Below are 26,064 nucleotides of genomic sequence, written 5' to 3' on the forward strand. Positions count from 1 at the left end.
TAGTTGTAACTTTATTCTTTATAATATATAATTGGACATAAAATTGGAAATCAGCTCACAGTTGGAAATTCCAGCAGAGACACCAGATGGATTGATGGCTGCCCAGAAGGTGGACTTACAAAGTGGACTTGGATTCAGCTCCATCTCTGCTCATCATCAGCATTGCCATATTGTCTTATAATTCTGAGAAGGATTTGGACTTCCATGGTTTTCTTTAGTGGATTGCAGCTCACTTTGAGAAGATTTGGGGTCCCTTTGTATTTCAGGAGGACAAGAGTTGGCTACTAAACATAAAAGTGATGTTAAATCATCAACATACGCTCCTCTTCACAAAGCAGGAGTAAGCAGCCACAATGCACAGCTCACTAATTGCAGAGAAGAGTCAGCTACACAAAAAAAGGCCGCACCTACTGTAAGGCAGGAAGCAGACATACAGGGTCAAAATCACAGGAACACAGTCATATATGGGATAATGAAGACAGAATCATATTTACACCCAAAAAAATGTATCATTTTAACATCAACCTTGCACTATACTCGACTCAAAATCACCCACTTAGCCTCTGACATGTGTTTTTAGGTTTTACATATAGGTGTTGGCAGTAAAACTGGTATATTATTATAAATCATAAGCTCTCCCCAATGACAATAAACTTATTAGCTGAAATAGTGAAGCAGTGCTAACAGACTCTGTTCTTACCTGTTACCTGTAACAAAGTAGTTTGTTCTTACATTGGCAGTAATAACACGGTGTCAAGCATGGCTCCGCTTTCCTGATCTAATTAACTCAGAACATAAAATATGAAACAGAGTTTTCACAAAACAAATGTACTTTCCATGAATGCAACATTAGTCCGCTTATAGTCCCTCAGATTTATGTTCTGCAACTATATCATCAGACTGAGCTCTTGATTATAGAGGCAGGGGGGACTGCTAAGCATTCTGATTGGCTAGTGGTTAATCGGAACTATTGGTCCCAGTGTAAATAATGATCAACCCATGCAGGTAATACAAGAGATGATAAGATGGAGTTTTTAAGAACTATGAATGCATAAAGGCATAATAGACATGCTGGTCCAGTGTATCCATTTCACACTTTGTCTCTCCAAAGAATGACATGACATGGACACACATGCAGAACTTCCTGAGCGAACAGGAAAGGGAAATGGATTTTGAAATGAGGAGTGGAATCGCCATTTTAAAAAGCATTTAGAAAATCACTTTATTAAATTGAAATTCAAAAAACGTTTTTGAAATGAAGTTTTTAAAAAGCATTTTGAAAATCAGTTTATTAAACTGGAATTCAAAAAATGAATTTACAAATGCAGAATTCATTCAACAATTCAATATTTAAGCACAGAATTCTTTATTTTGATGCGTGTGACTCTTGTGGTTCTCCATAGAAACGTAAGGTCTGTAATCAGAAACACCCCACAATCTTATATATCCACTCCAAGCAGAGGGAAAGTGTTTCGGTGCAAACTAAAGGAGAAGAAGAACCACCAGATGAAGGTCCTTCGTGTGCTGTTCAAAGCAGTCTCACAAGCATCTCACTGATCACTGCTGCCGTATTGTAGATCAGCTTGTTAGTCTCGGTAAGCGTGGCTGTAGGTATCATCCATAGTGCTGCATTAACATCATCGAGTAGACCTTCTGAGGGTACTTCACGTAATCTTGGTAACCGGCTACGGGGGATCCAGGTTTCAAGCTTTCTGAAGAGATTTTAGGATCTGGGATGAATTTCTACCTGGGCATACAAGCTCTCGGGCAAAGCTTTGCTTCTGGCCTCAGTGGATCTGTTGGGTCCAGAGTGAGGTCTCACAAAGCTATAGGTGGATGTTGGAGAAGTATCACTGATTGGACTCTGTTCCATGGGTGGTGTTGTTCGGATAACCTGGAAAATAAATTATAGATAGCTTCAGACTTAATAGAAAGACTTTATTTGTAAATAGTGCCATTAACATAAGCAGGAATTTTACTGTGATTAACAAAAGATCACCTGTATCCATGACTGCAAAAGAAAATTACAATAATTTTTTTTATCCAAATACATTTTATTAAAATGTGTTCAACACATACTTTTAAGATATTCTTAATCAACAGTGCAATGACCTGCAAGTGCACTTCAGAGGCTAAGAATAATTTACAAGAATTAGGGAGAGTCTTCAACTCAGCACTAGACTTAGCCAGACCTACACTAGCAATTTGTGGCTGAGGTAATTTGGCTCTAAAGCTAAACTCCACCACTGTGTCTTTTTCTCCCACTGTCTGTCTTCCACATAAAGGAATTACTATATCTTAGACCATGCACTATTAGCTGGGAAGATAGCTCTGGAGGACTGGAGGCACTGGATGAAGGGGGCAAGCATCAGACTGGCCACAGGAGTATATCATTCTTGCAAAATCTAATGATTAAACTCCAGGCAGGCTAGATAGTCACTGTTTTGGGGTCATTTTAATTTCGCTAACACTCTGGTTCATGAAACATTCAATCAGATGCTGTCTCAGCAGTTCTCCACCGAATCTAGTTAACCAGCTAAAGAGACCACTTTGTCACTATCTTGTGCGTTGGGAGGTATAAAGTTTGTTTAACCAGATGTTTAATCTATTGAGCCAGATTCCAGCTCAAGCCCATCCTAGCAAACTCTATAGGTCATTCTCAATACACTCATGGATTATCCATTGGGCCCACACTGCCAAGTTCACCTGCCACTTGGTGGACCACTCTAGATAAGGACACCCACAAATATTTTTGCTAGAAATAAAACTGTTTCCTAACCCACCTCAGGTTAGTTACAGTCCTTGCTGACTCACATAACTTCAGACCTTGTCTCCTGCTTACTTTGATCACAAGGCAACAGCGTTATCTTCACTGTAGATTTGTATTCTGAAAAAGATCATTTCAAATCAGGTCCAAACTGAAAGACTAAATTAAGGGTTTGAAGCTGTTTTACACATGGATAGAATATGCACACAATGCTCTAACTTCTGGTGTAGCTGGTCTCTCTTCCTTTCATTCTTTACTTCCATACCAACCTTCTGTTGAAGTAACAGTTGTCTCTGTTTTCAGAAGATTTTCGTCACTCATTTTTTGTGTCACTAAGAACTTTCACCCAGGTATACTGGACCCTTCGGAACGCAGAAAATCATCAATGCAAAAGCTTTTCTTTTAAAACTACCTGCTGCCAAAATTAATACTACATTTCATGTTCTTCCACTGAAAAACTGTCTACAGCTGCCTGGAGGCGAAGGGAAGATGTTGTAATGGTACTGCTGGGTTGGATTTGTGGCCTGTGGGGGGGGGTTTTTTGTTGTTGTTTTTTGTTTTTTTGGCTGTCCTCCCTGTTTAACTTTTAAGTTTCAGATGAAATTGTTAGTTTTGCTTTGTGCTGGTGATTCACCAGTGAGGGGAGTCTTTTTTATTTTTTCCATGTTTTTCCATGCTTCCGACAGCTGAATAGAACAATCAAGTGTGGGTTATTCTAAGGCTGGAGGGTGCCACAGCCTTTTTTTTGGCTGTTTGTTTCAGTTAATAGTTAATAGCCTTTCTGTCCTTCCTCTAGTTGTCCAGTTAGTAACCAAACTATGACATTTGCTTGTGTCACTTGTTCTTATAACTGGATATTTGTCAATGCAATTGGCACTCTATTCTCGACGAGAAGCCTGGGTTCGGGAGAGCCCAAGTGTCCTGGAGGGACGTTCCCTGCTGGATAATCGATGGACGAGTGGCAGAAGTGGCACGTCGTGTGCCTGGTTGGACTGTCTATTGAGGACATTGAAGACATCTACCTGTTCGGAACCATGATAACGGGGTTCTTGCTGATCGGAGCTGGCTTGGCCCTGGCTTATCGGAAATTGAAGAAAGCGGTGAATGCCTTTCAAAACCCCACAAGGCTGGCCGCTATTATCGAAAATACGGGAAGAGCTGTGAGTACTCAGACTGTTCTTACTGAACGCAATATGGGAAAGATCTTGGAGGAGCTCACGGTTCTAAAACAGATGATACAACAGGAGACCAGTGATGGACATTAAGAACAACTGTAAAATTGATACAGTTTGTTCATCCCAAAACAACATTTACAACACCCCCCACCCCGACGGCGCCAGCTGGACAATGCTTGAAGGTTGATGCCGAGGAGAACAACAACAATTCTTCCCAGAGATACAATACCAAGAACGAACTGACTCTCTTGCCCTATTCCACAAGGCCACCTGCGTAGGCTGCGGACTGTTGATTTTCACCTAATAGTCGAAAGGACACTCTCTCAGGCTGAACACAGGATACACATCCCCACACAGACGCACACACGTACACTGATACTGATACGCCCTCACCCAACGCCTCCCATGCTTTCCTCCCATCCGATGTGGACATCGGCTCAGCCGGAGGCGCAATCGCGAGATTGCAGCATCCCAGATGCAACTGTTCACACTGGAACATCAAAAGATTCAGCAGAGCGACTGAGTTCAAAGCACCTGAGCAAAAACACGTAGTGTGACCAGTAACACAAATATGTGTCAGTTAGAGGCTGCTTGCGTCTACCTAAGTCAAATCTCATTTACCACACTTACCTCAGGAACTGCATACACTGTGTTTTCAATGGTTTCCCTGGTATCTGGTGGTCAGACATGAATAAATAAATATGTAGTGATTTTCTTTAACTTATATTTTTCTTTGCAGGCTTTAACTGACGGTTTCTATTATTCTGCATTCCTAAGTCATTTCAGCTGATATTACATTAAATCCAAATTTTATCAAAATAATTGAATTCTCACACATAAACTAGACCTGGCATGGCACTCCAACCTGATATCACGGCAGAGCATGTAATAGACACACCAGTCCACTGCGTCCATTTCAAGCTTCGCCTTTCCAAAGTGTAAAAAAGACACACATGCAGAAGTTTCATTACTTTATGCGAACGCTGCAGTACCAGCAGAATAAGATAAAATATTTAAAGCAACAAAGTCAGTAGTGAGGAAAAAGGTATGATGAAGTACATTCCAGGGTTCTTAATATATGTATACACGTGTAAATGTATTAATAATGTCCATTTAAATGCTTTCAGATAATTATTTTCATGTTGGCTTGAAATAAAATATCTCCCTCTGCTGTTGTTGCAATTTCTACATGCATGTAGATTTCACATTTCAGCAAGGCAAAGCGTGGAATGGAAACAGTGGTCACTCATAGTTGGGATTAGTAAAGTACGTTGGCAAAAGTTTCAGTTTCAGTTTCAATTTTATTTCTATAGCACATTTAAAAGTCTCTGGTACATCAAAGTGCTTCACAGAAAAGCCACATTTGCGGGGTTAATAATAACAAGCAATGTATTTTGCAACAACAAGTATTTTGACGATTTTTTTATTTATTTACTTTTGCAATATCTTGATAAATACTTGCTTGGACTTACTTTTATGTTTCGTTCGATGATGAATATAACCTATAACGAGGATTATGATGATGGCAGCAACAACAACACACACAGTCACGGTGGTATTGTTGGCATCTATGTGGCCTGTAAAGGAAAAACAAAACTGATTACAAAGGCACTGTACAATTCTAAGTTGATATTATTAATACAAAAAATAATAATAATAGATATTTAAGGCAGTTTTTGTTTTTTTTGCTAGAGTAGAAAACTCAATCTTCAAATATTTTTATTTTTAGAGTTTGTATTTCACTAAAGTTCTGTTGCATGACATCTTTAAAAGGATATCTTTTAAATTTTCATTCATTATTTCTTTGGCATCTAATCTTACCTGACTTCGTGTCACATTGAGATTTTAGCACCATCGTGCTATTTTTCCAGCTTACTTCATTGCTATGATTACAAAAGACAGTGTCTTGCTGCAGGTAAACAATCAGAGAGGAAAGCATGTCTGTGGTGCTGGGATTTTCTTCCAAAAGAGAGCAGTTGTGAGCATCACATCTAAAAGTACGGCTGATGTTCAGGTCCACTATAGTGCAGGTTACAGTCAGGTTACAGGAGTCTGAGCTGCTGGAGGTCAATGTCAGATTAACTGGAGACACTGGATCTGGGAATTAAAAGCAGGTGTGAATAGAATTAACACAGATATATGCTGTGTCAATATTTGAAATGAAAATGACAAAAATAAACCTACCTTGGACTATGACCTTGATTTCACCTACCCTTTGCTCTTTTCCCCCAGTCACTACTGCAGTATAATCTCCACTGTCACTGTGTTTTACATTTTTCAATACCAAAGAGTAATTTTGGCCAAAAAAATCAGCTCTTACTTCATAGCTGCCAAACAATACTGACTCTTTATTATAACTGATTTTACCAACATAATTACTGGTATTAAACTTCCAGAAAAAGTCAGTCTTTTTCTCAAGTTTAACAGGTTTCTCTACATCCAAGTGTAAGTCCTTTCCGTGCAGTACAAACACATGTTGGAGCCCTAAAAGAAAAGAAACCAAAAAGTATCAGAATCATGAACATTCAGCTCCAATTCTGTTAAACCAAACACAACAGTAATACAAAAAAGACCTGACACAAATATTGTTGCAGTGTTGTGGATATTTATTTTGTAGTACTTTTTTCACCAGAGCTTTTCTGTTCTTTGCACACCTCACAAAGCACTTTGGTCAGGTCTTGGTAATCTACTCACACAGGGGCAGGCATGATTGAACGATGGAGACCAGCTGTGTTGGTCAACCTCTCCTGACACCACCCACTGCTCCACCCTATCATTTGATTATTTTCATTATTGTCTAGTCACATGGGCATAGAAAAAAAGTGCTGGTGTGAATGGGTAAATGAGGCAAGTTGTGTAAAGCACTTTGAGTTCTCAGAGTAGAAAAGGGCTATATAAGAACCAGTCCATTTACATCAAACTGCTTGCTGTCTGTGGCACCCACCAAACATTATGGGTTTCACACATCAGATAATCAGTATCAGAATCAGAATACTTTAATCATCCCTAAGGAAATTATGTTTGTGGAAAACCCAAACTTTTATGAGATACACCTTCAATCTCACTTCAGACAGTGCAACTCTCATGTCTCGAGATATGACCAAATATATTAAACCAATCAGAACATGACCAGGGTTTGGACGAGTAAGCAGAGTCTCACACATCTCTCTGCAGCTTATCTCCTACTGTTATACACTTAAAATTCCCATCACCACAGAGACTCTGTGTGTTGGGATTTTAAGGGTATATTTTAGTGGTGGGTTTTGATAATCGATTTATCGATTAAAATCGATTCTGGCTTGGATAACGTGATATCGATTCATTAAAATCCTGAATGGATTTTTTTAATATTAATTTATTTTGCCCAAAACGCCAGAATCTCAGGTTAAACCTCACAAAATTTCAAGAACCACCAAACAGCTAAAACAGTAAATGAGAGCAGGTACACAGATTCTGCACAAAGATGTAAACACAAAGCTCGGACCTGCCGACGGAACAGAATCAGTGAGATGTCGCCTTTCTCACCCGACGGCACTGACACGGTCGGGGCTGAAAGCCGACAGCTCGCTGATTCCGATGTTTCGGCGGGTCCGAGCTTTGTGTTTATGCCCTTTTTGCGCTGATTCTAAAACTGTTAGTTTTATCTCTCCATCCATCCATCCATCTTCATCCGCTTATCCGAGGTCGGGTCGCGGGGGTAGCAGCCTAAGCAAAGAGGTCCAGACCTCCCTCTCCCCAGCCACCTCCTCCAGCTTGTCCGGGGGAATACCAAGGCGTTCCCAGGCCAGCCGAGAGATATAATCTCTCCAGCGTGTCCTGGGTCTGCCCCGGGGCCTCCTCCCGGTGGGACATGCCTGGAACACCTCGCCCAGGAGGCGCCCAGGGGGCATCCTTGCCAGATGCCCGAACCACCTCAGCTGGCTCCTTTCGATGTGGAGCAGCAGCTGCTCTACTCTAAGCCCCTCCCGGATGGCCGAACTTCTCACCCTATCTCTAAGGGAGAGGCCAGCCACCCTTCGGAGGAAGCTCATTTCCGCCGCTTGTATCCGCGATCTCGTTCTTTCGGTCACTACCCACAGCTCGTGGCCATAGGTGAGGGTAGGGACGTAGATCGACCGGTAAATTGAGAGCTTCGCTTTTACACTCAGCTCCCTCTTCACCACGACTGACCGGTGCAGCGTCCGCATTACTGCAGCCGCAGCCCCAATCCGTCTGTCGATCTCCAGCTCCCTTCTCCCATCACTCGCGAACAAGACCCCGAGATACTTGAACTCCTCCACTTGGGGCAGGAACTCATCCCCGACCCGGAGTGGGCACTCCACCCTTTTCCGGCTGAGAACCATGGCCTCAGATTTGGAGGTGCTGATCCTCATTCCCGCTGCGTTACACTCGGCTGCGAACCGCTCCAGTGCGAGCTGGAGGCCCTCACCCGATGAAGCCAACAGAACCACATCATCCGCAAAAATCAGAGATGAGATTCTGAGGCCACCAAAGCGAAAGCCCTCCGCCACTTGGCTGCGCCTAGAAATCCTGTCCATAAAAATTATGAACAGAACCGGAGACAAAGGGCAGCCCTGGCGGAGCCCATCACCCACCGGGAACGAGTCCGACTTATTGCCGGCAATGCGAACCAAGCTCTTGCAACGGTTGTATAGGGATTGAATGGCCCGTAGCAATGGGCCAGACACCCCATACTCGCGCAACACCTCCCACAGGACGCCCCGAGGGACACGGTCGAATGCCTTCTCCAGGTCCACAAAACACATGTAGACTGGTTGGGCAAACTCCCATGCACCCTCAAGTATCCTCGAGAGGACAAAGAGCTGGTCCAGTGTTCCGCGACCAGGACGAAAACCGCATTGTTCCTCCTGTATCCGAGGTTCGACTAGCGGACGAACCCTCCTCTCCAGCACCCTGGCATAGACTTTCCCGGGGAGGCTGAGGAGTGTGATCCCCCTGTAGTTGGAACACACCCTCCGGTCCCCCTTCTTGAAGATGGGGACCACCACCCCGGTCTGCCAGTCCACAGGTACTGCCCCTGATCTCCACGCAACATTGCAGAGACGTGTCAACCAAGACAGCCCTACAACGTCCAGAGCCTTCAGGAACTCGGGGCGGACCTCATCGACACCAGGGGCTCTGCCACCAAGGAGTTGTTTAACTGCCTCAGTGACCTCGCCCCCGGAAATTGGTGGGTCACACCCCTCATCCCCAGACTCTGCTTCCTCCCCGGAAGACGTGTCAGTGGGATTAAGGAGGTCCTCGAAGTATTCCTTCCACCGCCCGACAATTTTCTCAGTCGACGTCAACAGCGCTCCACCAGCACTATACACAGTGCAGGTAGAGCACCGCTTTCCCCTCCTGAGACGCCTGACGGTTTGCCAGAATCTCTTCGAGGCAGTCCGAAAGTCTTTTTCCATGGCCTCTCCGAACTCCTCCCACACCCGAGTTTTTGCTTCAGCCACTGCCCGAGCCGCATTCCGCTTGGCCTGTCGATACCTGTCGGCTATCTCTCTCCAAACATTATTGACCGAACCAGCAGCAAAAGAAGATCCAAACTACGCTTCACATAAACATCGTCATGGACTCCCTCTTACTTTGCTGTTTTGCTTCCACCACACTTCATGCACAGCTCTCTCTGTATACTTCAAGAACAGTTTCCCGTCTAAAAATCTGTTTTCTGCATTATTCGCTTGCTTGTTACGCACAAGTCTACCGTTGTTACCGCTGTTTTTTTCCCTTTTACTTCCGAAAAGAAAGCCTAATTTCTGCTGTTCAATAGGTTACTGAACAAATGTAAACTTTTTAAAATTATGTAAAATGCAAAACGCTTAGCTGTGTCTGTAATAAAACCACTGTAACTTCAGAGGTAATGTTCATTTGTTGATTAATGGTTTTCTTTCGTTTTTGATGTACTGCAGAATATTTTTATAAAATCCCAGGCCAGGAAAACCTTCATGTTTTTCTGTGTTTTATCTTTAGCTACTTTGACACAAAGGCCTCTGCTGTGATGCTTACACCTTTGATAAAGCCTTGCGAGTGTCAGCTTCCTTTTTATAGATACAAAAATATGTAAATGTACTGATCTGAATTATAATATTTCTGACTGTCTGAGGCAAAATTTCCCAGATTTAAATCGAATCGAATCTAATTGAATCGAATCGTGGATCGAATCGATTCGGGACCTTGTGAATCGGAATCGGAATCGAATCGATTCTAGAAATCAGTGACGATACCCAGCCCTAGTATATTTCTCGGTGATTCCAGATCAGAAATAAGGCAAATAATAAAAAAGTTACCCTTAAAATTAAAAAAAAAATATAGTTTATTTGTTTAAACTGCACCAAAAAATGGCCTGTGTTTGTATAGCGTTTTACTAGTCCCTAAGGACCCCAAAGCGCTTTACACAACCAGTCATCCACCCATTCACACACTGGTGATGCCAAGCTACATTGTAGCCACAGCTGCCCTGGGGCGCACTGACAGAGGTGAGGCTGCCGGACACTGGCGCCACCGGCCCTCTGACCACCACCAGTAGGCAACGGGTGAATGACAGAGACTGCTCGAACCCCCAACCTTCCGATTACAAGGCGAACTCCCAACTCTTGAGCCACGATCGCCCCGTTATATATGGGCTAATGGGCTCTTCAATGTCTTCTTAGTAAATAACAGCAGCAAAGGAGTTCCAACAATCTTTCACTCTACTTTATATATCAACCAAAGACCAGGTCAGTTAGGGTTACTTTGAAAGTTGCACTCTTGGCCTCCCACGCACTAAAAAAAAAATTGTTATATTTTTTTTTTTAGTGCAGGATACTGTGGCTCCTATGAAGATTAAATCAACATCCTAGGGAGGATTCACTCCTCAGCAGGGCTCTAGAGTGCGACGCAACCTAAATTCTCAATGGTGCAACTAAAAAAGTCTGACGTCGCATCGGTGCTACCAGCTGTTCAAGTAAAAAACTAAAGTCTTCATAACTCTGAAAGTCTCCATGTGGTCAACAACAGATACACAACATGCCCATATCATGGTCAAACCAATCAGAGATAGTCAAGGGCAGGACCTCTCTGATTGGCCATGGTACAGATATTCCTTTATTCCTTTAGGCCTACGTGTGTGTACTTTCAAAAGTGCTGACGGACAGAGTAGCCTAGTATCCAGAAAACACACTATATACCAGGATAAATACATTGCCCAAATGTCCCCAAGTCTGAAATAATTCTTCACAAGAAAAATGGCTTAAACGTAAACCCCACATACATTTATTGGTGTCATCACAGACACATTGGGAAAAAAAAGGTGTGTGTGTGGAGGGGGGGGTTGGCCATCTGAGGGGCATGTGACTGCAATGGAGGATCGTCCATAAAATATCCAACTGTTCAGATATTAAGATGTTCAGTTTTAAGCCTTTGAGACACTTTGAGGTCCTTTTAATTTAGATTTACTTTTTATTTAATATATCTTGAGATGTTTTAAGTTTAAATTTCAGCTTGGTGAAACACTTGAAGCACAAGCACTTTTTCAGTAACTTATCTTTCTTGTGGAACTGTGCTCCAAATAAAGAACTTTGTGTTGACAAGATTGATAGTTAACCATTTATAAATCAATATTGTCTGTATGGACAGCAATTTTCAAAAAAAAAAAAAGGTGAACATGTAAAACTGTGGTGTTCTGCAATGCGTTTGAAATATTTGGGCGCACCTAAGAAAAAAAGTTAAGTGCACTAATGCAACCGAGGCAAAATGTTAGTCTAGAGCCCTGCTCAATGAAATTTACAAACGAGCACCTAAAAAGCAGACCTCTGAAATTACAAAGTACAAATACTTTGTTACATTGTTAGTTCGTACTAGAAAGAAAGTACAAATACTTTGTTACCGTGTTAAGTAGACTTCTTAGGTATCTTTACTTTATTTCAGTATTTACTTTCATGATAGCTTTTTGCTTTTGCTCCATACATTTTAAGAGAAATAGCTTATATTTTAAAAACAGGCTATTACTTTTTTTTACTTTAGGTTTAAAGCACCCGAGGGAGGTTTTTATTTACCAGCATACATGCCTTTAAAAATTAAACTGATTGGAGCATGAATGATGGGCACATAAATTGTAGGATATTAACAAGTTTAAATATTAGTATAAAAACTAGCTATTTACCTTTTGTTTCAGATGAATACATCCACAAAATTGCGCCCCAAAATAAAATGCAACGCATCTTGATATGTGCCTTCAAAATTCTGGTAAAGCTTTCAAAGTTCTTGTAAAGCTTGACTCAGGAAGTTTGAACATCCTGTTTTGTTTTACACTTTCTGTGTAGGTTTTTTCTCTGACTCGTTCACGCTTCTCAACTGATCTATCGCCACTGATGGTCCCATTTACCCTCCATCTTCGAAAAAGACAGTTTTAAAGTTCCATAATTTATATAAATTTACTATAAATTTCTGAGCTTTGCTGAGAAATTGACAGTTTCTGTCAACAGAAATTAGAAAACTGAAAACACAAACATTACATTTTTAGTAAGAGCTTAATGCAGTGACTGAAACTGAAAACTTTATCATTAAATGTCTGTGAAGGTTCTCAGTCATCCAGGTCATCGTAGTCAAAGGAGCTTGCAAAGAAAAGCGTCTGGACTTCTTTAAGTTACTTGAAGACGTTTCACCTCTCATCCGAGAAGCTTCTTCATTAAACGTTAAATGTTTATCATTAAACATCATCACATCTAAAAGTACCAGAGTATTCAAATGTACAAATTTGCTCTGTATTGTAAATTGACTTGCGTGGTGGTGATGTGCATGCTTTAGTGTGTGTGTTATTTATGGGTTTGAGAAACACTGATGCGTGAGTTTGAGTGGGAGGTGTCTGTGTTCAGCAGTGATGCCTTGAGGAGAAAAAAACAGTTCCTGAGAGTGTTGGTGCTGATTTGGATAGACTGCAGTGCCTCCTAGAGGGCAGTAGGTCAAACAGGTGAGATGTAGAATGGCTGAAGTCTTTTGTAACAACAGTCAATGATCTGCTGCATTTTGTTGACCACTTTTTGGAGCCTCTTATGCAGTATGTAAGTATCCTCTCAATGGCTGAGCAGTGGAGGTTCACCAGTTGGGAACTGAAGAAAATGTAGTGATTTGGATTCCATTAATGATATCACTGAGTGATTGAATTCCTTATCAGTTCTCACTGGCTCTGCTTTGAGAGTCACCGCCATCGCTAAACAGCATATCAAAGACATTACAGTAGTGCTTATGAATTGCATCCTCCGTGGTAATATGGTTGTGCATGTTGGAGGTATGTCTCCTCTTTCCCGTGATCAGTTTGGGGTTGTTACTCAAGAAATGTCATTATTACACATATTACAAAGATGACTTTTCATAAAAGTAATATAGTACACTACTTATTTCTCTCAGGAGAAAATTTTCTACATAAAATGACCAGAAATTAAACATGTCCCATTTAACCATACACACTTCAGGCTACAGTCCCACTCGCCAATTTAAATCCCTATCCTGAGGTTCTCATCATCCTCTATGTGCACAGCCTAGATACAGCAAACTATGATCTCTTGTATCCTCCCTGCTGAACTTTATGTTTTTAGTCACTGAGTTGATGTGAACAGTAAAGGCTTCTAGATCTTGGGTTTTGATTTTGATCCATGTGTAATCCAAGTATCTGTACCTGTGGCTGGGTGCTTTCCCTTTGAAAGTGCCAAGAGCTTTACTTTCCACTTCCTCCATGTAGAGGTTGGCTGCAATGGGTGACACTGATGAGCCCATGACACATTCATGTTTTTGTCTATAGAAACCCGCGTTGTATAGAGTTGGTTCTGTTTTGCAAGTACCTAAAGGGACAAGCCCCACTAGGGTTTAACTACCTGGGACTTTTTATCTGGTTTTGAAGCTGAAGAAGATAAGAGGTGAAACACCTTCATGAAACTGAAAGAAATCCAGTTGGTTTCTTTCCTTAGTTTAAGTTAGGGCTGTGGCTACCTTTACTGTGTGATGTGCAAACCATGTATGTGCGGTCAGTGCCTTTTAAATCATTTTTCATTAAATTATCTGACAAATAATATGGTTTTATTTATACTCAGAGGTTGTGCTTTAGTTTTGGTGAGTGAAATTCTAGTATTTCTTAGTCTATTGACACTGATCTAAGCAGCTACTGAATGTATGTCAGCACTTTGCAACCACATAGATTGTGATTGCAGGTTTCTAGCCAAGCTTGTTTTTAGAGCAAAGGTGGGCAATTAATTTTCTCAGGGGACCACATGAGAAACTGGGACTGCTGTGGAAACCTTTAGCAAAAAGCTGGACTCACTTTGGCTCTGTATTAATTTTCTCTTTTTCAGCTGCTACTGATGAGAGTAGATATGACAATTAGAAAATGAAAATGCAAAATGTGTATGTGGCGTGAATAAGACACGGCGGGACCACGGAGCAACGTTCAGAGTCATCTTTATTTACATCTCACCACACCACAACACCCCCAAACCCCTGAGTCCCCGTGTTTTTAACTAGGCGGGCGTGATTAAGGATGCCGTGCAGGTGCGTCCGCCCTCCCTGCACGGCACCGCAGACCACGCCCCACCACATACCCCCATCGCCCGATTGAGGCCGGGGAGCCATCCGGCCGAACCTACTCCCCCACCGCCAGTGGGAGAGGGAATCAGCCCGGACAGCTGGCACCCCCAGGCCCCGGCCAAGCGACGGGGAGGTGCGAGTTCAGGCGGCCGCCCGCGAATCCAGCGGCGCAGGCAAAGCTGGTTCGGAAGTCGGACACGTGACAGGTGCACCCGGCGCGGCCGGCACAAGCGTGAGCCCCAGCTCACAGGTGGCTGGGCAGAGGTGTGGCGTGTACAGGCCTCTGGTGGTGGTGAGGCCGGTCTGGCGAGCACGGCGATCTCAAGCGTGGCGCCCGCCTCGCTCGCCAGTTCCACTCGAGCAAGCTCCCCTGGCACTGGGACCTCCAGCTCCTTGCGCGGCCCCTCCGTCACCGCTGTCGCTCCCTGCTGGAGCAGCCCATAGCGCGACTCCTCCGTCACTACTGCTCCCTCCGCCGCCACTCCCGGCTCGAGCAGCCCCTCGTGCAGCTCCTCTTTCTCCAACCGGCGCAGACCCTCGCGCACCTCGTCTGCCGCCTCCGGTTGGAGCGGCTCATCCACCACTCCCGGCAGGAGCAGCCCTTCACCTGGCTGTTTCCCCCTCCTCCGGCAGGCGCAGATCCCCGCGCGCCTCGTCTGCCACCTCCGGCTGCTGAGGTGCCTCACGCGGCTCCTCCACCGCTTCACTGTCCTCGGGACACACCTGTGGGGGTGGCGCCCAGGCCCAGAGCAGCGCCGCCAGCTCCCCAATCCTTTCCAGGTGCCGCTCGGACTGGTCCTGTAGCTCTTCCTGCTGGCGACGCACCTCCGCCGCCTGCTCCCGCTGGGCGGCCGCCATTTCGGCCACTCTCTGGGCCAGCTCCTCCATTCCCTGGCTCCGATATGGACCCGCCGTGCTGCCTCCTGGGTTTCGGCACCAATGTGGCGTGAATAAGACACGGCGGGACCACGGAGCAACGTTCAGAGTCATCTTTATTTACATCTCACCACACCACAACACCCCCAAACCCCTGAGTCCCCGTGTTTTTAACTAGGCGGGCGTGATTAAGGATGCCGTGCAGGTGCGTCCGCCCTCCCTGCACGGCACCGCAGACCACGCCCCACCACAGTGTACAATGAAAACACCAATACTTTATCACTTAAGCGTGACGAAGTGGTCAAAGGGGTTATAAAAATAAATAAATGTAGCCCTGTCTGAAATTATTCAGGCTTACAGGGTAAAGGAAAAAAAGTCTACTGTTATAAAAAAATGGTTAAAATATAAATAGTTGATAAAAGGTTTAAAATCATATGCTTTGGTACAAATGTATTTCATTTACAGTTAAGAGTCCAATAAATAAAAGGGTTTCATGATTTAGAGTTCATTTTCTATGCAGAATCAATATGTTGGGGTGTAACCTAAGTTTATTTACCCATCTAATGTCAGTTATCTCAATGTTGTATTGTCATTGGTTGTTGTGCTGACGAGCCAGTCAATGTCATTCTTCTCTGCTATGGGGGCGGGACGAGTGGTAAGATTTGTGTGAATCTGTGGGAGCGGACACAGAAGCTAAGTCCGAAGAGAGAGATGTTGTAAGGCAAACGTGGTGTGGATTTTGCATCTAAGTGTATCATTGAGGTCGACTACCCGTGGTCCTGATATTACTTATTTGTGATCTGCAAGAGGTAAATGAGACTGTGTGCCTTGACATTTGTACTGTAACTATTCGTTATAGTAGTAAAATGGTGTGATATGTGATGCTAACTAGCGGCTTGCTAATTAGCGCAGCTTACCGCGTTATGTGCTGTGATGCCATGCTGTATGTTTAGCTCTGTTATTTTCAGTCAAAGCATGCTAATGCTAAATCGTTATGTGATAGCATTTGGTATTGTAGCTCAAGTGTTTTAATATGTTTAGAAGCCGATGGACGCTCTGAAAGGAGAGGGAGAGAGAGGTTTCTGCCCGGATGGACCCTGCTGTTTTCTCACCCCTGACTGTTTTCTTACCCCTGACTGTCTTCACTACTGGTGAACTAACTGCCCGTTTCTGATTGCCCCACTAACAAACTCATTGGACTCGTGAGTACTAACTGGAACTAAAGTGCACGTATTTTGTTTATTGCTCAGTTTGAGTGAAGCGGCCATCAGTTTTAGGCCTCACCGCACCCGAACTTCGAATCAGGCCTGCAACAAGCACCGTGCTACAGGTGTAGTGTGGACAGGTTAAAGTGTGTGTGTGTGTGGGCCCACTGTTACATATTCGGTTTAAATTGAGTAAGTGTGTAGTTTTAATCAAAGTTATTATCAAAGGTTGAAATTCATCCATTTTAAAGGTGTGAGCTGTTGTAACTGAAATAACAGTTGGCACCTAAGAAAGAGGTATTTTGTTTTGATAATCTTTTATTGAAAACCCATGTAGTCACTTTTACAGTAATTTTGTTTATTTTAATTCAATTCATTTTATAAAAGTAACTGTTTATTTTATTTCTTTTTGTCTAAATAAATACCCGGTGAGGGATAAATTTGTGTAAAATACAGTTGTGGTGGTCCTTATTATAGCAATTAGAGGGTATCAGGTATCATTATTAGTAGCACTATGAACCCAGGCCCAGTCTCATTGTACTATATACTCTAGCTTTACCATAGCTACGTGGGACCTGGGTTACATAAATAAATAAATAAGACAACGACACCTAGGGGAAAATTCACCCCTAAAGAAATCCTAAAGTCTTTTTAGAAACCAGAAAAGCTCACACAGGTTCAAAGATGCACAACTGAGTAGGGCTGGGTATCGTCACTGATTTCCTTCAATTCCAATTCACAAGGTCCCGAATCGATTCGATCCACGATTCGATATGATTCGATTTGAATCTGTTTTGCCTAGGACAGTCAGAAATATTATAATTCTGATCACGTATCAGTTCATATCCATATTTATATATCTATAAAAAGAAAGCTGACAATTATGAGACTTTATCAGAGATGTAAGCATCACAGCAGATGCCTTTATGTCAAAGTAACTGAGGATAAAACACAGAAAAACATGAAGGCGATTTTCCTTGCCTGGGATTTTATAGCAGACGACCTTAAAAATATTCTGCAGTAGATCAAAAATGAAAGAAAACCATTAATCAACATATGAACATTACCTGATGCTGCTGAAGTGAAGCAGAGCAAAGTTACAGAGGTGAGTGGTGCAGCTACCTTTCTTCACAATGGCTGGAATCAAAATAAATCGGCCATTCTACAAACAGGATGAAAAACTTGTCTCTAATAATCAGCTATTTACTATAGGCCTTCAAGCTGGCAGTAGTTACACCATTACTTAAAAAATCATCACTTGAGGTATGTTTTCTCCAATCTTCAAACTTTCTTTTATCTCAAAAATCTTAAGAGTGTAGCTGTAAAAAAAAAAAAAAAAAGCTAGCAGATCATCTGCAGAGGAATGGCTTATTTGAAGAGTTTCAGTCAGGTTTCAGAGCTCATCACAGCACAGAAACAGCTTTAGTGAAGGTTACAAATGATCTTCTTATAGCCTCTGACAGTGGACTCACCTCTGTGCTTGTCCTGCTAGACCTCAGTGCAGCGTTCGATACTGGTGACCATAACATTTGATTACAGTGATTAGAGCATGCTTTAGATTTTAAGAAATGCAGTTTCTAGTCAGATGCTTACTATGGATGGCATTACATTGGCCTCCAGTAACACTGTGAAGAGCCTTGGACTCATTTTTGACCAGGATATGTCATTCAATGTGCATATTAAACAAATATGTAGAACTGCTTTGTTCCATTTTTGCAATATCTCCAAAATTAGAAATGCCCGGTCTCAGAGTGATGATGAAAAACTATTTCATGCATTTATTACTTCAAGGCTGGACTACTGTAATTCATTATTACCAGGATGCCTTAAAAACTCCCTGAAAAGCCTTCAGTTAATCAAGCAGAAAGAAAGAGCATATTTCTCCTATATTAGCTTCTCTTCATTGGCTCCCTGATAAATCCTGCTCCTTACATGTAAGGTCTTGAATAATCAGCATGCATTTTTTGGAAAGCTAAATTCAGGTGAACCCAATGAGAGCCATTATACACAAATGGAGAAAAGCTGGAACAGTGCTGAAGGATCCCAGGAGTGACGGGTTGACCAACATTACTCCAAGAGTGCACCAAAGAGATCACAAAAGAACCTAGAACAACATTAAAGAACAGCAGGCTTCACATGTCTCAGTAAAGGTCAGAGTTCATTTTTCAACAATAGAAAGAGACTGTGCAGAAATGAAATCCATGGGACAGTTCAAAGAGAAATCCACAGCTGACCAAAAAGAACACAGAGGGTCGCCTCACATCTGTGAAAAAATAAATCAACTGAAATTGAGAAGTGCACACACACACACACACACACACACACAGGTGCCAGGATCTCCCGGATATGTATGGACGAAGGGGATGGACACTATATATATTGTAGTTAAAAGCGTCTTGTTCTTCTTCCTTTTTGCATGTAAGAGGAATCCACGTACAAGTATTAAAGTCTCTCAAACTGACTTTGTGTTCATCTCTTTATTGTTTCAACCTCTACAGACTATATACTTATGACTACTGTTTTTTCACAACCACATGACATTTTTTCTAAGTCTAGAAAATTGCCATTGATAATTTATTACCGATAGCCTCATTTTTTTAAGGCTTACATGTAGTGTGTTAGTTCATGTACTCTCCTCCTTTTTGGGACCTGTTATTTTTATGTAGCTATGAAAAGTTTCACATTTTCTAGACTGCATAATCTTAGAATATTTTTAAAGTTAAAGAGAACTGCATTAGATTTGTGTGTGATGAAAACAAAGCAGTCAGAGTAATAAAGACAGAACACTTCACATGCAGTTTTATTAATGTAATAACAGTACACACTGAAATAGGTACATTGACTCACTGGTTCTCAGCTGACTCTCCTCCCTTTGTTGGCATGTCTGTAAACTCTGTGCCTATTTCATGTTCTCAAAAACAAAACTAGGTCTGTTAATTAGAATAGAATAGAATAGAATTCAACTTTATTGTCATTGCACATGCACAGGTACAGGGCAACGAAATGCAGTTTGCATCCATCCAGAAGTGCTTTAGTGATATAGATATATTACAATATATATTAGCAATAATATAGATATGTAAGTATATTACAGAAATGGGTCTATTATGGTATGTTATAATGTACACGGTATGAAGTATGTTGTGAATATTCTATAACTATAAGTATGTACAGGCTGTAGTGAGTACAAGTTATGTACAGGATGTGGACAGGATATAAGTATGAAAAACAAATTAATTCAAATTAAGAGAAATATTCAGCTACCTTTAAGCTATACCACAGTATCAATAACTGTGGTCTATCTTTAGACACAATTATTTTGTCTATTTTGAACCCAACCCACGGGCCACGGACCGGTACCGCTCCCAAAGCTGTTTCGTGCTGGGCCGTTAGAATTGAGGCTTGAGTGTGAAATTTTTGGTTTTCGGGGGGGGGGGGTTATAGTTTTTTTATCTTTATCTATCATTTATATTGTTAAGTTTCCCTGGGCCTTTTCCCGTGTGTTATGAATAAATCTATTTTTTAGTATCATGCTGGTTTTATTTTATTGTATTTATCCACAACACCTTAAAGGTGTAAACCGGTCCGTAGCACGAAAAAGGTTGTGGACCACTGCTCTAAAGTGTCCTACATATGACTGAACAAACACACATTCTCATTAAAATGTTTCTCTCTTGGTCAGAGTAAAATAAAAATCCACATTGTACACACAATAAACACTGTTAATCATTATAAATACAGTTATTGGTTTTCTTCAGTTTTCTTCTGGGTGTTTGTTGTTGGACTGTAGAATTGGACTTTGCAGCTCTGTCACCAGGACCATACACCGTCTCTGGCTGGGGGATGTTTTCAGTCTTAGTGGAAAATTTACCAAAGCATAAGTAGATGTTGGAGAATGACATAAGTCATGTCCTGAGGGAGTCTGATTTTGAGTCTGGACTGGAATGATGTCTTGCAAATAAATCAAAAGTGCTTTGTTAGGGACATGTAATAGTCATGATAATTTATCTTACATGCAAGAAAATATCACAAACAGTGATGTCTAAATCTGACAAGAAGAAGCAATATATATAGTTAAGAGAAGCCTTTATTAGTCTCACATGTGGGACATTTTTGGTCATGGCAGAAAGTACAAGTTTAAGAGCAGTAAAAATTAAGAAAAGAACAGCAGCCATACTATTGTAATGACCACACTGTAACCTCTGCATATTTACAGAATATACACTACATATCAGTTTAACACTGACATTTATCATCTTATATAATATTTGAGTAGTTTGAGGTATATTTATGATATATTTACGGACAACATGCATCTTTAGGTAGATAATAGACCTTTTTCTCCTCTGTCATTCTTCCTTGTGGTCTTTAACTTTTTGTTTTTGTTTTGTTTTCTAAAAAGGGGGGAAGGGAAAACAACAAAATTAATTAATGAATTTCCTTCTGAACACTTCTCCATCTTTGTTTTATAATTTTGATGGCTTTATTGTTATTTGTTTTTACTTGATATTGTTATTCATTTTTAATTGACTTCTTAAATCTCTCACTTCGGAGTGAATGAACACAGTTATAAACACACACACAGAGCATACACAAAATTAGCTCATACCTGCTGTACTAAAGTATATCTTAATCTGGGCTTCCCATGGCATTACCTAATCATAAGAGGAATGTGTATTTGTATAAAGTGTATGCTTAAACGGAAAATATAATTTTTGTGTACTTTATGTATCACCAATTCACTAAAAAAACATTGGAACTTACATTTCATGATGACACAAAGGTTATGAAGAGAGTCAGCAAGAAGAGAACAGAAGTCGAAGTTGCATTTATGGTGGCTCCACTGGGAGCTGTAATGAAATTAAATTGTTATGTCACAGAAATTTTGGTTAAATACTTGGATTTATTTGCAAAGAACAAAAAATATAATAGCAGTAAATCTTTTACTGATCATTACAATATTATATTACATACCCCTGGCTGTGGCAGTTTGCTTAAACAAGTTCTTTAAGAAGGCAATACAGATTTTGTTGACAACCATTCACAGTCGGTGGTCAGTTCACACATACATTCAATTATCAGTTGAGTTAACCCCACAAACTACATGTCTTTGGAGAAGTAGTTTGACATGGGGACAACATGCAAACACCACACAGCAAGGCCTTTAAAATGTGGTTATTTCAGTTTTTCATTCATTATGACCGTTATTCTCACCTGTCTCTGTTTCACAGTAAGATTTGAGCACCTTCATGGTTTGATTCCAGCTCACTTGGTTGCTGTGATTACAGAAAATGGTGTCTTGCTCCAGGTAAACAATCAGAGAGGAAAAATTTTTTGTGGCCTTCAAATCCTTTTCTTCTGCATGAGCGCAGTTTTTACCATCACATCTAAAACTACTGCTGATGTTAAAGTCCACTGTGCTGCAGGTCACAGTCAGGTCACAGGAGTCTGAGCTCTTGGACACTGGGTCCACTGTCAGGTCAGCAGGAGTCACTGGATCTGGGGAACAACAGGTGTTAAAGTATTTAAAACACGTCTATAACGTATCAACATTTCAAAATAACAGTGAAAAGAGAAACCTACCTTGAACTATGACCTTGTATTCAGCTACCCTTTGCACTTGTTCGCCGATCACAACTGCAGCATAATCTCCACTGTCACTGTGTTGTACATTCTTTAATTTCAAAGAGTAATTTGGTCCAAACAGCTCAGCCCTTCCTGCATATTTGTTATACACGACTGGATCATTATTAACAACACATTTAGCTATAGTGTTAATGGAATTAAATTTCCAGAACAAATCTGTCTGTTCGTCAAGAGTAACATTTTTGTTTACATCCAGGTGTAAGTCCTTTCCATGCAGCAGAAACACAGGCTGTAGCCCTAAAAGAAAACAATTTAAAAATAGAATTAAAAAATTAACAACAACACTAATATCAGAACCGTGTGCATGACACTATATATAGTAAAAGTTACTACAATGACAGAAGGTTATGTCAACTTAAGATCACTAAAATTAATGTGCAATAGTATTTAATTCTCCTGTCCAAAAAACAAAAAACATGTCAGTGCTGACTGTGAGGCAGGCAGAGTCAGACCCAAATGCGGGAGTTGGAAACAAGGGAGGTAAACTAAAAGGCAGTTTTATTGCTGAACTTAAACATAATACAGAATAATGCAGACTGAAAAACAAGGAAAACATAAGTGTGTTGATGCATGCTCAATCATCCAGGTAAGGAAATCCCAAGAAGTTCATTCTGATCATCTGGATGCAGCGTTTTCACTGATCCAAGACTGAAGAAGTCACTTGGATGAGTGACAAAATGTTGCTGATAACGTTATATCCAGATGAACAGAATCAAACTTTTGGGTAAATCTATGAGTCTTCAGGGACGACAGACGGCAAGGAAGGACACAGCAAAGGACAAACGGAGACAGAGACGATACATAACAGAAGGGAATTAACATCATCAATGAACCAAGGACTAGAAGCAAAGATAGCAAACAGAAGAACCAAGAAACAATATCATAATCATTATACAAAGCTCAAACATAGATCACACAGTTACAAGGATCCTGGTGTAGAAAGTAATATTAAATAAATAACAACAGCTCATCAAGCTTAAACGTGCTGCTGCTCCAAATGCTTAACCAGACCGCTGACAGGTCTCGCACAGCCGCTCTATCACGTGACGCATACTGCTCCGACTGCTAAGGTCATGAGCTGGGTTATGCAATGTGCAAGTTTTGTGAGGTGCTTTTGTGATATTTAATGGATCGGATTTCATTTTCCATCCAGTAATTTAGGTCAGTATCGGACCGATACCGATACTGTATATCGGCTCGGTCCATCCCTAATGTAGGCAATGCAATAGATACATTGCTGAAGCTAAACTATTTTTTTAATACTGTAAAATGTCCTGAAAAAACTATCTGAAGTACATTAACTGTGTTTTTCAAAGGGTCCATGAAAATACTGGGTAGTTTAGCACAAAGGTGAAAAGTCTATAACAGTTTACAGTAATACACTATGTTTAACTGGTGGAACAGAAGCTGAGGTGTTCGTAGTCATTATCAGGTTACTTCATGAGTAGCAGAGGTTAATTTAACTTTAAGCGGATGGTGCCGGTTAAGGGCACACTAAATTCCACCTTGATGTTAAACTGTTATACTGCTCGGGAGTTTAATATCCACGAAGAACAGTAAATTATGAAGCAGCAGCACACCTCAGCTGACCACACCCCATACACGAGCTTTATTTACGCTTATTTCAGAAATAAATCGGATTTATTGCTACGTGATTCTTTTCTCCACACTGAACAACTACACTTGAGCATTAGGTTAGCTGCCAAATCCCACGAAAACCCCTGGCTATACAGATTATCTTGCAGATCTGCAACAGTTATTTTTTCATTCCCTTTCTTTGTTTTTGTTTTGTTTTTTTCTGCTTGTGTTTTAAAAACAGATCTCCAAACTGAGTAAAACAATTATAATTTAGGATGAAATAAAGTTTCTATTCCTACACATATTACAGCTTTAATAACGCTCCACTTTTTATTCGTTTATTTATTTATTTATTTATCTGTAGTATGTCTTACGTGTAGTCACCTAGATTTCAAAAATAAATATACAGCTCCAAAAACATATTAGCATAACTTATTAGTATACAAATTCATCCTTACCTTGTATTTTACATGAACACAGCAATAAAACAGCTCCAAAAAACATTATGCGATCCATTTTGAAATGACTTCAGTCTGGAAAAATGAGCCACTCCCTGTAAAACAGGATGAGGAATTACTGCAACTTAGTCCTTGTTCATCCTCATATCATTCCCCCGCTTTCTTCCGTGGGACGGTCTTTTTTTTTTTTTTTTTTAAACTTTATTTAACAAACAATGAGTATATAACATACGAACACATGAAGTATACAAAACAACAGAACATGAACACAAAAAGCCAGGGGTAAAAGAAAAAGGTAACAATTATAAGAATACACGCAAAAATTCACATACATATATTGTTTTGAGAGCCTTTTTGTTGGTGGAGTCTGATATTGATTGTATGTACATTTCCACATCCTTAAAATAATGACAGAAATATGGTGTTTTGTTAGTAATTTGACATTTATGGATACAAAATTTAGCTAAAAGTATTAACAAATTTATCATAAAAAAACATTTATCATACTTCTTGGGGAACTTAAAGAAACAGAATAAAACATGTTCCCATCGTAAAGAAAACTCCCTTAAAATATGGACAATAACAAACCTGCTAAATTCCTTCCAGAATCTCTGTGTAAAAGAACAGTACCAAAAAAGATGTGTCACAGTTTCTGGATGATCCCCACAGAAAGTACAATTAGTATTTATGTCCCTTTTAAATTTTACCATGTAGTGACTGGCTGGATAACATTTATGTAGAATTTTAAAAGAGACTTCTTTCACCTTATTTACAATTAAATATTTATGGGGGACCATCCAGACTGTCTTCCACTTGATATCTGGAACATATCGGTTCCAATAAGATATTATATACGGGAGAGAGACGATATCTTCTTGGAATAAACTATGTATTCTCTTATTGCTGTTACCAAGTTCCTGTGAAAAGCATTTTTTTTTTTTTTTTTTGCCTATCCCATTTGGTTCTTTAGCCATCAGAATTGTTGTCTGAAGACCAACAAGGATACCCAATGGATTTACTTTGCCAAATGGATCTTCGTGGCATTTCCATATTGGTCCATTTGGTCGATCTTTGTTTTTATTATTTATTATATTTTATTTTCAGATGTTACAGACGGGACAGACATCAGTGAGGGATAGGAAAGGGAGAAAGAAAGAGGAAGGAAAGGAAAAACAGAAGGGGAGAGGGACAGTGAGAAAGGGGGGGAGAAAAAAAATAAGAATCTCCTGGATCACCTGTTGAGAGAAGAATAGAAAACAAGCAAAAAAACAAAAAAAACAAAGCAACATACTAAACACAACACCATCGCATTAATCTAGCTAAGTGTAAACAGCAGTAAATGCTAAATATTCAATGTTGTTGTGCAGCATGCAGGACAGATGTGCTTCGAAGTAGTAGCCAAGAAAGGTGTAATTTAAGTCTACGAGCAGTGAACACCCGTGTGCATACCTGTGTGGATCAGCGTGCTTGTATTCCAAAGGTTTCTCCATGTAACGATCTGCTAGGGAGTGTGGGGGGGCCACAGCCCCGTCCTCCAGGGTATGAAGCAGGTATGGAGGAGATCAAAACTCCAGACATCCAGAGGCCCCCAGAACACAAGAGACCATGGAAAACCAACAGAGGGGCAGCCGCGCCACTGTCCCAGCAAGAGCTGAGGAGAGTCCCAGATGAGGGTTCACTCAGCAGCCGCGGAGCAGAAGCCAGGGGGAGTTGCAGTGACGCGCCCGTGAGCTCCGCCGGCAGCCAGCTGTGCCTGAGTGACCGAGCCCCAGGCCGAGAGGCCGGGGGCACCC

The 26,064-nt window shown here is 41.1% G+C and overlaps 1 protein-coding gene across 2 annotated transcripts; it reads right to left on the reverse strand.

Annotated features, from left to right (window-relative positions):
• Positions 1 to 1,360: 1,360 nt before the first annotated feature.
• On the reverse strand, positions 1,361 to 24,400 carry LOC309693372 (SLAM family member 5-like). 2 transcript variants are annotated; one of them, XM_082512496.1, is made up of 6 exons: positions 24,272 to 24,400; positions 6,127 to 6,426; positions 5,764 to 6,039; positions 5,415 to 5,519; positions 4,573 to 4,616; positions 1,361 to 1,894 (listed from the first exon to the last, which is right to left on the reverse strand). In XM_082512496.1, exons 1-6 carry the CDS (start codon positions 24,327 to 24,329, stop codon positions 1,724 to 1,726), a joined length of 954 nt encoding a protein of 317 aa, XP_082368622.1. In that variant the 5' UTR covers positions 24,330 to 24,400; the 3' UTR covers positions 1,361 to 1,723. The 2 variants fall into 2 exon arrangements, with proteins under 2 accessions (XP_082368622.1, XP_082368623.1); XM_082512497.1 differs by lacking the exon at positions 24,272 to 24,400 and adding an exon at positions 12,095 to 12,196.
• Positions 24,401 to 26,064: the final 1,664 nt, after the last annotated feature.

Source organism: Aulonocara stuartgranti (assembly GCF_965226115.1).
Source record: "Aulonocara stuartgranti genome assembly, chromosome: 18".
Classification (NCBI taxonomy): domain Eukaryota; kingdom Metazoa; phylum Chordata; class Actinopteri; order Cichliformes; family Cichlidae; genus Aulonocara; species Aulonocara stuartgranti.